General features: G+C 36.3%; 1 protein-coding gene across 3 annotated transcripts in view; it reads right to left on the reverse strand.

Annotated features, from left to right (window-relative positions):
• Positions 1–13,489, reverse strand: part of NUP98 (nucleoporin 98) — an 88,110-nt gene that overhangs the window by 50,761 nt on the left and 23,860 nt on the right. For all 3 annotated transcript variants that reach the window (XM_018059429.1, XM_018059428.1, XM_018059427.1), the window contains exons 11-12: positions 8,608–8,700; positions 2,266–2,406 (exon numbers count right to left, since the gene is read on the reverse strand). In XM_018059429.1, the coding sequence (XP_017914918.1) occupies positions 2,266–2,406; positions 8,608–8,700 (234 nt within the window). The remainder of the gene's footprint in view (positions 1–2,265; positions 2,407–8,607; positions 8,701–13,489) is intronic.

Here is a 13,489-nt window from a genome sequence, read left to right on the forward strand (position 1 = left end):
TATGGTTACAACAAAGTAAATTATCTACATGACACATAAAAACAAAGAATAGGAAGGTGTAAATGAACGGATGAGAAAACATAACAAATGTCTAGGGAAAGAAGTGGACACAGAGATAAAGCAGAAGTAAGTAAACTGTATCTTGGATAATAGTCAAAATGAGGACTTTCTGCCCTAATTCCAGAAAGCTTAGTGATTTAAGAATACTACATTTGAGAAAGTGAGACTGTGAAAAAATAATCAATACAAAGTATATATACAAAACAACTGCTCTATCCTGTCATCTTCCTAATCAGAATTTTAACAAAAAATTCCACCTAAGAACGGGATGCTTAAAAGAAGGAACTTTCAGAAAATGAGAAAAACAGTAAAAATCCAAAAAGATGATTCAGAAGACAATAAAAAAATCTTGTAGAAAGTAGAAACAAGAGTTAAAAAAAAAAAAATCAAACATTAGGACAGAAAAGGTCTGTGAATTCTCTGGCAGTCCAGTGGTTAGGACTCAGCACCTTCACTACTGGGGCCCCCATTTGAAACCTGGTTGGGGAACTAAGATGCCACAAGACTCACAGTGTGGCCAAAAAAAAAAAGGTATAAGCAAATCACAGAAATTTCAGAACAAAGAGACAATCCTAAATGTTGGTGGGGGTGGGGGGAACAAGTTTCAGAAAGGCATGAAACTTACCAGTAACGGTTAATGCAAGAAATACAGTCAAAGTTCTGAGGGTGAATTACTTTCATGTCAGAGTTTCATAATAAGTGTATGGAACAAATGAAGATGTTTCCAGAACTGTAAGCAGTCAAAGTTTATCTTTCATATAACTTTAACTTGAAGATACATTCCAGAAAATTTAGGAAATAAAGAGAAAAAACCTATATCCAAGACATATCAGTTTCCAGTGAGTGGACTTGAAGGGAATATCCCAGAGCAATGCTGAAGGCCTACTGCTCATATTGCTCACAAGGCCTAAGCTCATATTGCTACAAGACAGAGAGATCAAAGAATGAGGTAAAAGAATTCTGGTACCACCCTTAAGAATTTGGGACTAATGTAAAGTGATATGGGCGGGTAACACAAGGAAAAAAAAATGATTAGAAGTTCCAGGAGAAAGACATAGCTGTATGAGAACAACTTACGTGGCTAAGTAGCAATGTTTTCATAGTTATAGCTGTGTTCCTTTACAACTTTTATTCTTTCCCCAAAGAAAAGAAGACTAAGTATTAGGAGAAAGTACTTTGTTAATACAAAAATATAAAAAGGGCAAAGAAATGAGAGAAAAAGAAGGGTAAGGAAGGGTACTATTAGCCTTACTTGATCACGGAGACTCAAGAAATACTATCTCCTAGTTGACAGAGTAAGAAAAGTATGTAAGGACATGGCTTAAATTTGCAAAGGCTTCTCAAAATATGATTTTGAGGATTATAAAACATGAGGATTAAAAAAATAAATAAATAAAAAATAAAACATGAGGATTATACCTCTCCTTCATCCATCTCAGTTACTCTGTATCTGCCAGGTGATATCAGTTTCTTATTTTTGGTAAAATATAATTTTCTTTAAAATAAGATATTTAAGGGACTTCCCTGATGGTCTAGTGGTTAAGACTCTGAGCTTCCAACACAAGGGATGCAGGTTCAAACCCTGGTCAGGGAACTAAGATCCCACATGCCATGCTGCGTGGCCAAGAAAACAAAAAAATAAAGAAACAAAAGGACAATTAAAAAAAAAACAAACACCAAGATGTGTAAGTCACAAAGTAAGTTAATTTTAAGTTAGAAATAATAAAGTGGCAGGCAGACATCACAAAAACTGGGAAGGGATATTCAATGAATGAAATATGAAAAACTATAATATATAAAACTTAAGGAATTCAGTACACATAGATATACTGGGAGAAGTGAATAAAGAACAGAGGTTGATCAGTGAGTTACATTCTCATCTATCATTAACAAGTTAAATATGTGTAGACTTAAGCAAAATACAGCAATATAAACATATCACTTACAGATATGAACTTATTTATACACCAGATCAATTAAAAGCTGCAACAGAAGTGGTTTCTTTGGGGGCGTAAGCCTAGAAGTGAGGAAGCAGGCAAAACCAGGATCTATTGTTAACTCCTTCCACACTACATGGTTTAACGACTTGCATGTAAGTACAGCTTAAGGAAGGACGGAATAGGGTAGCGTGGAAATTCAAGTCAGCAAGTTAAGTATTAGCAAGAAATAAACTGAGAAAAGCCTTCTAAAGTGACTGACACTTACCTACTGGGGCCTGGGGGGCTCCAAAGCCCAAAGTGGCTGTCGTTGTATTAAATCCAGGGGCCCCAAAGGCTCCTGTACCAAGGGGCCCTCCGAGCTTAGGTTGGTTGTTCCCAAACAAAGATGCCTGTCCAGCACCAAGAGCTATGGAGACAAGAGGAAAGAAAAAGCGCCACAGAGGATCCTTTGAATGTTATGTCAGAGGTCAGTTACTTAAAAATATAATACATTTGGAAACTTCATAATAACCACTCATTTCAACAAAAAAAGCTAATACGGTAAATGCTACCTATATGCCAGGCAGTGCTGATTTAGATATGTCAGAGGCAAAATACTGAACCTCTCTGTGCTTCAGCTTCCTCAGCTATAACATGAGATAATATATAGCCTAGATATTTATCCTAAGATTAAAATAATACACATATACTAAGTATTTAGGAATCTGGTAGAGACTAACATCCATTAAATATTAGCTACTATCATATCATTTAACCTTTACAAATCTGAAGTAAGAACTATTATCCCTATTTTCCAGAAGAGAAAATGGAAGGTTTAATAAATTAGTTCAAAGTCACAAATGCAGTAAGTGGTAAAACCATATTTCAAACCTCAATGCATCTGACAACCAGCCAGGGCTCCTAACTGCTACTGTGTAGTAAAAACAGATTCGTAACTTTTTAAAATTGTCATTTCTCCTTAAATTTCAGCATCTGCAAATCAAAACATTCAACTGAACCAATTAAAGCCTAATGAATCGTGTTTATGAACTGTGTTGTTGGTAGTGATTTTTTAAAGTGTAAAATGGGGAGAATTCAGTTTTTAAATAAGCTACTGGCATAAATTAAAGGTACTTTTCCACTAGCCTGCCACTCTCAAAAAAGTTATAGTTATTGGCAATTTGGAAGATCTGAAGTTCCTTTCAACATATCAATGCTTCCTGACAGAGATATGGTTTACCAGGAAAATCACTTCAACTATATATACTTGGGATATCAAAAATATTGAATAGAAACAGCTATGAGATGCAACCAGAAAAAAGGACAGGTAGTTTATACACAGAGAAGCATACAATATAAATTAATGAGGGTGACTCCAAAATGGACAAAACATTCCCTAACTGTTCAACCTCATTAATAATATCAAGAAGATAACAATACAGCAATGGAATTATTTCATCTTTAAAAACCCAGTTTTGAAACAGGGAATAAGACTTAACCCATTACAAACTGGTGAAAATCCAAAGAAAAACTAAAAATATATTATTCCTTCAAAGGACATAGCTTAGAACAAACATTTCAGGGTTCTTTTTTTTCGCCCAGATAACAAACACCTCCTTACCCCTAAATAAAAGCTTACATAAAACCTGCATATATAAAATGGATAAAAATTTCTGTTCTGGATGGGTGTGTATTTGCATTAGCCCTGAAGGAAGAATCAGGAAATAGTCTAAAAATCACTGTATTTCAGTAAAGCCTACAAAATAATAAAAATGCATAATTAAAAGACTTACACAAGTTGAGGGATACTCTGATGTGATAATGTCAATTTATGAAATGTGTCATATTCATGATTTGTTGTAGGAATCATAAGGAAGATATACTGGGGGCACCATGGTAACAATGTTCTTAAAAACCTCAAGTATGCTCAAAGAATTAGTAAAAATATATTCCTTTGAGACCGTCTAATGAACGTCAGAATGTAATTATATATATCAGAATGTCAGAACACATTAGCTTTGGGTAGATTATTCTGTATATCTTTGTCTAACAAACTTGACTAAATCCCACATAGCAGGAGAGTGGGTTTGATTCCTGGGTCGGGAAGATACCCTGGAGAACGTAATGGCAACTCACTCCACTATTCTTGCCTGGAGAATTCTATGGATAGAGGAGCCTGGCAGGCTACATTCCATGGGTTGCAAAGAGTCAGACACAACTGAGCGACTTAGACATACACACCCCCTTAAACTTATCACTACTTCATTGAAAATATTAAAAACTAAAACTCCTTAGTAATATTACTAAGCAATTACCAAGAAAATGGCATACTACTGATATCCCTGTGAAACAGTTACTATCTCTGTGAAACAAGAAACTGACCCACCCATAATTTAATCAGTATTCCTTAATCTGAGCACACTGGGAGAAAAAAAAAATTCATGTCAAAGAATACTATAACATTTTATACTGATTGGTCACTTAAATCTAAGTGTACAAAAAATTTATGTATTTGTACATTTAAGGTTTCTACAGCCTACTAGTCATGAAGTACCCAAAGGCCTAAGTTACACGAAAATGTACTTCCGTTGAAGCATGAGTTTGAAAATCTATCACTCAAAGCAAGAAGCTATATAAGAATACCCCTTTAGCTAGTTGAGTTCAGTTGCTCAGTCGTGTCCAACTCTTTGTGACCCCGTGAACTGCAGCACGTCAGGCTTCCCTGTCCATCACCAAACTCCTGATGTTTGCTCAAACTTATGTCCATCAAGTAGGTGATGCCATCCAACCATCTCATCCTCTGTCATCCCCTTCTCCTCCTGCCTTCAATCGTTCCCAGCATCAGGGTCTTTTCCAAGGAGTCAGTTCTTCACATCAGGTGGCCAAAGTATTAGAATTTCAGCTTCAGCGTCAGTCCTTCCAAGGAATATTCAGGACTGATTTCCTTTCGGATGGGCTGGTTTTATCTCCTTGCAGTCCAAGGGACTCTCAAGAGTCTTCTCCAACACCACAGTTCAAAAGCCTCAATTCTTCGGCGCTCACCTTTCTTTATAGTCCAACTCTCACATCCATACATGACCAGTGGAAAAACCACAGCTTTGACTAGACAGACCTTTGTCAGCAAAGTAATATCTGTTTTTTAATATGCTGTCTAGGCTGGTCACAGCTTTTCTTCCAAGGAGCAAGTGTCTTTTAATTTCATGGCTGCAGTCACCATCTGCAGTGATTTTGGAGCCCCCCAAAATAAAGTCTCTCGCTGTTTCCATTGTTTCCCCATCTATTAGCCATGAAGTGATGGGACAGGATGCCACGACCTTAGTTTTTTAAATGCTGAGTTTTAAACCAACTGTTTCACTCTCCTCTTTCACTTTCATCAAGAGGCTCTTTAGTTCTCCTTCACTTTCTGCCATAAGGGTGGTATCATCTGCATATCTGAGGTTATTGATATTTCTCCTGGTAAGCTTGATTCCAGCTTGCACTTCATCCAGCCCAGCATTTCACATGATATACTCAGCATGTAAGTTAAATAAGCAGGGTGACAATATACAACCTTGATGTACTCCTTTCCCAATTTGGAACCAGTCTGTTGTTCCATGTCCAGTTTTAACTGTTGTTTCCTGACCTGCATACAGGCTTCTCAGGAGGCAGGTAAGGTAGTCTGGTATTCCCATCTCTTTAAGAATTTTCCACAATTTATTGTGATCCACACAGTCAAAGGCTTAATGTTTCCTTCAAACATGGGAAATGTTGGTAAAGAACATTTTCAACTGCTGATATGACAGCTGATAGCTCAGTTGTTAAAGAATCTGCCTGTAATGCAGGAGACCCCAGTTCAATTCCTGTGTTAGGAAGATCTGCTGGAGAAGGGATAGGCTACCCAGTCCAGTATTCTGGCCTGGAGAATTACATGGACTATTATAGTCCATGGGGTTGCAAAGAGTCAGACACAACTGAGTAACTTTCGCATTCCTTAAAACATAGTCCAAAGCTACAATGTTATTCTAATTGTGATATCATGCAATGCAGAATTTACTAATGAAGGTATGCATACCTAATAGTATCTAGACACATTCCTCTCAAAGACAAAAGCCGGCTTTATAAGATGCAACCATCAAAGAATTTCAATAGTGTGTACTCAGTGATCACAACTCTTGTTTCCCTACATCATCTACTGGTGCTATGATTAGGGGTGTAAAGTTCTTTACTGATTGTATTTGGTTTTTAGTTTCTATGGGCAAGGCATCAATTAGGACTATGTTAACAGCAATGAAAATGAGATTCACTGTCTGTGAGGTTCAGCTGTTCAAGGAAAACCAAATATATTCAAACAAAAAGACTGAGATATTACATTACTGTGGAACCGAAGACAACAGCATCAAGACTTATAGAGCACTTTATAATCTTGTACTACAGGATAAAGTACTGCAAATCATAGTCTGCAAGACCCAGAAACCAAAGTGCAGAGAATGACAACTTTTGACCACATAAAAGTAAAACTGGTACTTTAAGATACCATAAACAAAATTAAATGATAAAGACAGAGTGGAAATATCTGGTAACAGACATTGGAGTAACACCTTACCCAAGCTTAGGTTTACAGTTCATAAACTAGAGTCAAAACTACCTTGAAAAGGCCCACACCAAAGCTAATCTTTCCTCTGGGATTAGACAAGAACACTGATGTCAGAAGTTATATTCTGCTTAAGTTTAAGGAACACATTGTACAAAAACCCACAGATTTTTAGTTTTCATTTGTTGCAAAATATATGTTGTGAATTTGAGTAAAGTGCAAAAGCTCAAAAAGTTTTCCATACAACCAAAAAGGTTTAATATCCACAATATATAAAACATTATCAACAATAAACAAAGATCAAATATAAACAGAGAACTGAAAGATGCAAACAGCCAGTAAACATACACAAAGGTATCCCTCACTGGTAATCAGCACAGTGCAAATCAGAACTACCACCTTTCACTATCATTCACACAAAGATGAAGAAAACAAACAATATGGACAGGGTATGAAAAAGGGAGCATTTTTATAAAATATGAGCAAAAATGCAAACTGGCATTCTTTGTGGACGGCAAATTAGGATTAGCAAGACTGACCAAAATTCAAAAATATGTGTATCTTCTGACAATTCCCAATTCAATCCTAGAGTAACATTATCATACACAAAATTCTATAACACAGATCTTCACTACTGCACTGCTAGTAAAATCAAATAATTCAAGTGACCATCAGTAAGAGAAAAGTCAAACAAATTATGGTATATTTAACTACTCATGTGTTGTATGTGTGTATATATATGTATACAATGGAACACTTCATAGTTATTTTTAAAGAAGTGAGTTAGATCTACATATACCAACCCAAAGAAAAAATATATGCCCAAAACGTCATGGGAAATGAAAAAAAAATGAAACAAAGAATACAGAATAAGGAACCTGCTTTCAGTTTGAAACATTTTTGACCACAGCACATAATATGAAACACACTGAGACCCAAAACACACACATATATAAAACTAAAAGTTAAATCAAACCTTACAATACACAATGATCTTTTAATTCTAGTTCATTTTAAAGAATGCTGGTTGCAATTAACTACATTAATATTATATCACCTGATATATCTCAGCCTTTGGTTTAAAAAACACTGGTGTAGGACATGGCTTCAAGAATATCACAAAAATTGTATGCTGTACACATACTGCATACAAACATACGTGTGTGTATATACATATATGAAAAGTGTATATAAAGAAGTCTGACAATATACATGCCAAACTTTCAATAGCTGTTACTTCACTATTGAAAAGGGTGGGCTCTTCATGTTACTTCTGTTACTGACTTTCTAAGACTTTATATCTTTTATTTTAAAAAGAAAACAAAGGGAAGCAGTTCAGAGAGTACAAAATGAGGTTCTATTAAAAAGGAGATGACAGATGACAATAGAAGCAGAGACCACAGAAATAAATGGTTTGCAACTAAGTGACTCCCCATGGTGAGATGAATTGGAGACGTAGACAAAACTATATGCTTAAATTACCCTGTAAGCACTTACTCATTTCATGACCATCACCCTCTCCAACTGTTTAAAAGAGCTGGGTAGGTAGAAGGAACAACGTCTTCAAAGGCATTGAAAAACAATTATCAATGGCAGAAATGGAGACAAAGGCTTGACATTTTAGCTCCATAACAAAGTGAGAAGAATGGAAAAGCATGCACAGACCTTGCAAAACCTCAATCTATATGTTAATTATTTCAGCATGTGCTCTTACTGCTGCATTATTATTAGGGTAATAAAGCTTACTTAACAGTTCAGGGTCTCAGGGACTTGTCATCATACTGACAGGTCTCACATTAAGTACTGAAAATCCCAGGGAGACCAGGACTATCAGAGAACATTTTGTAGAAAAGGAATTGAATATACAGCTTCTAAGATAAATGAGCCAGTGTTTTAAAGCCTGGTAAAGCATATAGGAATGTTCTATAAATCCGTTTGTGAAAATGAAAATCTACAGGCCTCTTATTTTCATACATATGATGAAACAAAAGCCTTAAGTTCCAGCAGTTGGAAAGCCAAGTTGTATCACTTGCTGAGTCTCCTGATACAATCCCTTACCTGTTCCAAATCCTGCGCCAAGCCCAGTTCCCAGAGTGCCAGGTCCTGGTTTACTTCCAAAAATACTATTCCCACTGGTATTTGTGCCGAATCCTAGGAGGACACAAGAGTGAGTAGACTGTACTTTAACACAATTCTCAATTTCCTGTACAAGGGAATTTAAAACAAAGCAGTCTGACTGTAAGTTTTGTATCCTTTCATTTTTTGACATTTAGAAATCCTAAATGGCAGGCTAATTTAACTTAAAAATTTTTTTTGATAACCATAAATAGACCCCACAGTCTTCCTATTTACTTAATTACACTTTAGACTTAATTAAGTATAGGATAATACCCAGTATTAAAGCAAATTGACTGTGCTTGAGCTTGGGGAACATTCCCTTTGTAAGACTCAAAGCCTCCACTGTTCTTTTTAAATTTAGTTAATTTATTTGGCTGCCTCAGGTCTCAGTTATAGCTTGGCATGTGGGATTCTTAGTTCCCTGACCACAGATCAAACCCACATCCCTTGACCATGAGAAAAGTCCTCTCAAAGCCTCCATTCTATGCTTCATGCTTAATTAATAGAAGAAAAATAATTCCCTCAAATTTTCACTGAAAAATAAGACAGTCAACCAAGACACTTCACTGAACCTAAAGATTCTCGCTAAGTGAAGATTACCTATAAAAATCTCTACAGCAGGCTTTGTTTTGAACAGATGGACCCTGTATGGATAGTAATGTGTGGCTGTAATCACACATTGAGACGCTTTAATGGTGTCAAATTCAATCAGCTTATAGGAGCACACAAAGACTCAGCTAGCTAACAGTAAAAAAAGATAATGAATAATATCTACGAATAACTTTGAGTTGAATTATTTCATTATCAGAGATGATGGAGAGTTGAACAAAACCATCCTTTCACAGTGACCCACTGTTTAAAGAAAATCCTGTGATTCCCTTCTAAAATCCACAGGTCTCCCCACAAAGACATGTACATATCAAACTACTGCTGCTATTACTTCTCCTTTGTTCACATATGTCCACACTTTCTGTGCTCCTTTTGGAGCTAAACATCAACAAAACAGCTAATGAACATACCATTAATTTCTTTTGATAAGAGGGAGAAACTAACCACTGGCCAGCAAAATCTGCTTGTGAAACATGTGAAGTCTTTTATAAAGGTATCATGGAGGTGAACAAGTTCAAAACACATTAGAATGAAGTGTTTTGGAATACATATCAGTGTCACCAACTAAGAATATTTTACTGTGTCATGCCAGTTTTGAATTTACATCTAAATTAAAAATGCAAAGAAAAAAAGTTTAATTAAACAGTTAAAAACATATTTCTAATGTTATTAAAAAATCTAAGCAAGTAATCTGACATACTTCCAATATATTTAATTCATGCATTCATTAAATCTTTTCAATTGTCTTAATAGCTATGCCACAAAAATGGAGTACTGCCTGCTCAAGCACAATCAATTTTCTTTAAAGAAAAACAAAACAAAACAAAAAAAAAAAACAGAATATGTACTGGAGATGTTCTTTGTTTTCCTGAGTTAAAATTTTACCAAAAAAGATCTTCCAGTCCCATTAACAGCAGAAAACAAGATACTCATGAACTACCTCAAACCCACAGGAGGGAAATAAGTCCCAACTTACACTGTTTATACCACACATTTCCACAGATTCTCACTGACAACGGTTTATCAACTCAGTTATTTCAAAACAACTTTAAGTTAAAATTAAGAACAATTAATCAACAATCAGTTAAGTTACAACAGAAGAGCCAAGAATATACAATGGAGAAAGGACAGTCTCTTCAACCAATGGCATTGGGAAAACTGGGCAACCACACGTAAAAGAATAAAACTGGACCATTATCTTACACCATAAACAAAATGGATTAAAGACCTGAACACAAGATCTGAAATCATAAAATTCCTAGAAGGAACCATAGGGGTAAGTTTCTCTGTACCTGTCTTGGTCATGATTTTTGGATCTAACACTAAAAGCAAAGGCAACAACAGAAAAAATAAATAAGTGGGACTATAACTAAAAAGCTTCTGCACAGCAAAGGAAACTACAACAAAATGAAAAGGCAATCTACTGAATGGGAGAAAATATTTGCACATCATTTATATGATAAGTGGCTAAAATTCAAACTACATAAAGAATTCACACAACTTAATGGCAAAAAAAAATCCAATTAAAAAAATTCAATGAGGACAGGAACAGACATCTTTCAAAATACTACATACAGATGACCAACAGGTACATGAAAAGATGCTTAACATAGCTAATCACCAGTGAAATGCAAATCAAAGCCAATGACATCACCTCAGCGTTGTCAAAACGACTACCACCTAAAAAGACAACAAATAATAAGTGCTGGTAAGGAGAAGGAAATGGCAACCCACTCCAGTGTTCTCGCCTGGAGAATCCCAGGGACGGGGGAGCCTGGTGGGCTGCCGTCTATGGGGTCGCACAGAGTCGGACACAACTGAAGTGACTTAACAGCAGCAGCAGTATTTAACTCTCAATATACTGACTGAAAGTGGAAGTTCTTTGTGTTGGGATTACTCAAGGACCTTGTTTGTTCTTCAGTATTTCTTTATAGCTTTAAATATTTTTAGTAACAGCTTTATTGAGACGTAATTCACATACCAAAAAATTCATCCATTTAAAATGTACAGTTTACTGGTTTTTAGTATATCCACAAAGATGTGCAAAATCACCACAACTGATTTTAGAACATTTTTGTTCTAAATTGGGGGTGGGGGGTGCTATCTGACCCAGTACAGTACCCATTAGCAGCCGTTCTTCATATCCCCTCAACACCCCCACTAACCTCAGGGCAAGCAGCAATCTATGTTGTGTCTCTATGGATTTGCCTATTCTGAACATTTTATATAAATAAAATCATACAATAAAAAAAAAATAAGTAAGTGCTGGTGAGAATGTGGAGAAAAGGGGGACCCTTCCTACAGTGTTGGTGGGAATGTATGGTGCAGCCATGATGGATAACAGTATAGTATGGAAGGTTCTCAAAATATTAAAAATAGAACTACCATACAATTCAGCAATTCCACTCCTGGGTATATACCCAAAGAAAACGAAAACACTAGTTTGAAAAGAAATATGTACCTCAATATTCACAGCAGCATTATTTACTCTAGCCAAGATATGGAAGCAACCTAAGTGTATATCAATGGATGAATGGGTAAAGAAAACATGGTATATATGTGTAACAAAATATTGTTTAACTACAAAATACAAAGACGACTTTGCATCTGTGTAACATGGAGAGACCTTATGGGCATAATGCTATGTGAATTAAGCAAGGCAAAGAAAATCAAATATAAATAAGTGACACAAGACAAAGACAAGTGTTCTCACTTATTTGTGGAATCTTAAAAAACAAAATCACCACCAACAAAAATAAGCTCACTAATACAGAGAACAGATCAGTGGTTGCCAGAGGCAGAGGGAGGGTGATGGGCAAAATGGGTGAAGGAGAGTCAAAAGGGGCAAACTTAGAGCTATAAAATAACTCCTGGGATTTTAAGGCATAGCATGCTGACTATAGTTAAAAATATTGCACTGTATATATGAAAGTTGCTAACAGAGTAGGTATATATAGTTTTTCCAGCAGTCATGTATGGATGTGAGAGTTGGACTATAAAGCTGAGCGCCGAAGAATTGATGCTTTTGAACTGTGGTGTTGGAGAAGACTCTTGAGAGTCCCTTGGACTGCAGGGAGATTAAACCATCCCAAAGGAGCCCTGGATTTCCTAAAGGAAATCAGTCCTAAATACTCATTGGAAGGACTGATGCTGAAGCTGAAACTCCAATACTTCGGCCACCTGATGTGAAGAACTGACTCATTGGAAAAGACACTGATGCTAGGAAAGACTGAAGGCGATGACAGAGGATCAGATGGTTGGATGGCATCACTGACTCAGTGGACATGAGTCTGAGTAAACTCTGGGAGTTGGTGATGGACAGGGAGGCCTGATGTGCTGCAGCTCATGGAGGTGCAAAGAGTTGGACACAACTGAGCGACTGAACTGAACAGAGTAGGAGATCTTAGAATTTTCATCATAAGAAAAAAAATTTCTATTGATGATAGACGTTACTTACACTTACTGTGGTAAACATTTCACAATATATACAAATATTTGACTATTACATTAAACATCTGAAATATAATGTAATGTCTATGTATCACTTTTTTAAAAAGCTTAAAAAAATCAGATGTTTTTGTACAAATAACTCAAACCTTACCCATGTAGCATGAATAACCAATAATTTACTCAAAGCTCCAGGAGTTGATGGACAGGGAGACCTGGCACGCTGCGGTTCACGGGGTCACAGAGTCAGACACAACTGAGCGACTGAACTGAATTGAATACTCAAAAGATCAATATTCAAAAGATCTTCAACCTCTCTAACTGTTGCTCACCAGTGCTGACATCCTGCCTGTAATTTCTCTCCTAAAACAATTCTATTCTATTCCTTCCATTCGGAAACTGACACTGTCATATACTCAATCTTAAACTCAGTTGTGTCCGACTCTTTGCAACCCGTGGACTGTAGCCGACCAAGCTCCTCCATCCATGGGATTCTTCAGGCAAGAATACTGGAGTGGGTTGCTATTTCCTTCTCCAGGAGATCTTCCCAACCCAGGGATTGAACCCAGGTCTCCCACATTGTAGGCAGACGCTTTACCATCTGAGCCACCAGGGAAGTCATCTTAAACTAGTCCTTGTTAGGAATAATTACTAAGAAAAGGAACAGATGACTCTAAAGAATGACTTAAGGGTGTGGCAACATCAATTGTAGCAAGTATTCCAACCTTTTAAACTCTGGATTTATCATTACCATAATGAAACACAA

The sequence above is a fragment of the Capra hircus genome, chromosome 15 (genome assembly GCF_001704415.2).
Source record: "Capra hircus breed San Clemente chromosome 15, ASM170441v1, whole genome shotgun sequence".
NCBI lineage: Eukaryota > Metazoa > Chordata > Mammalia > Artiodactyla > Bovidae > Capra > Capra hircus.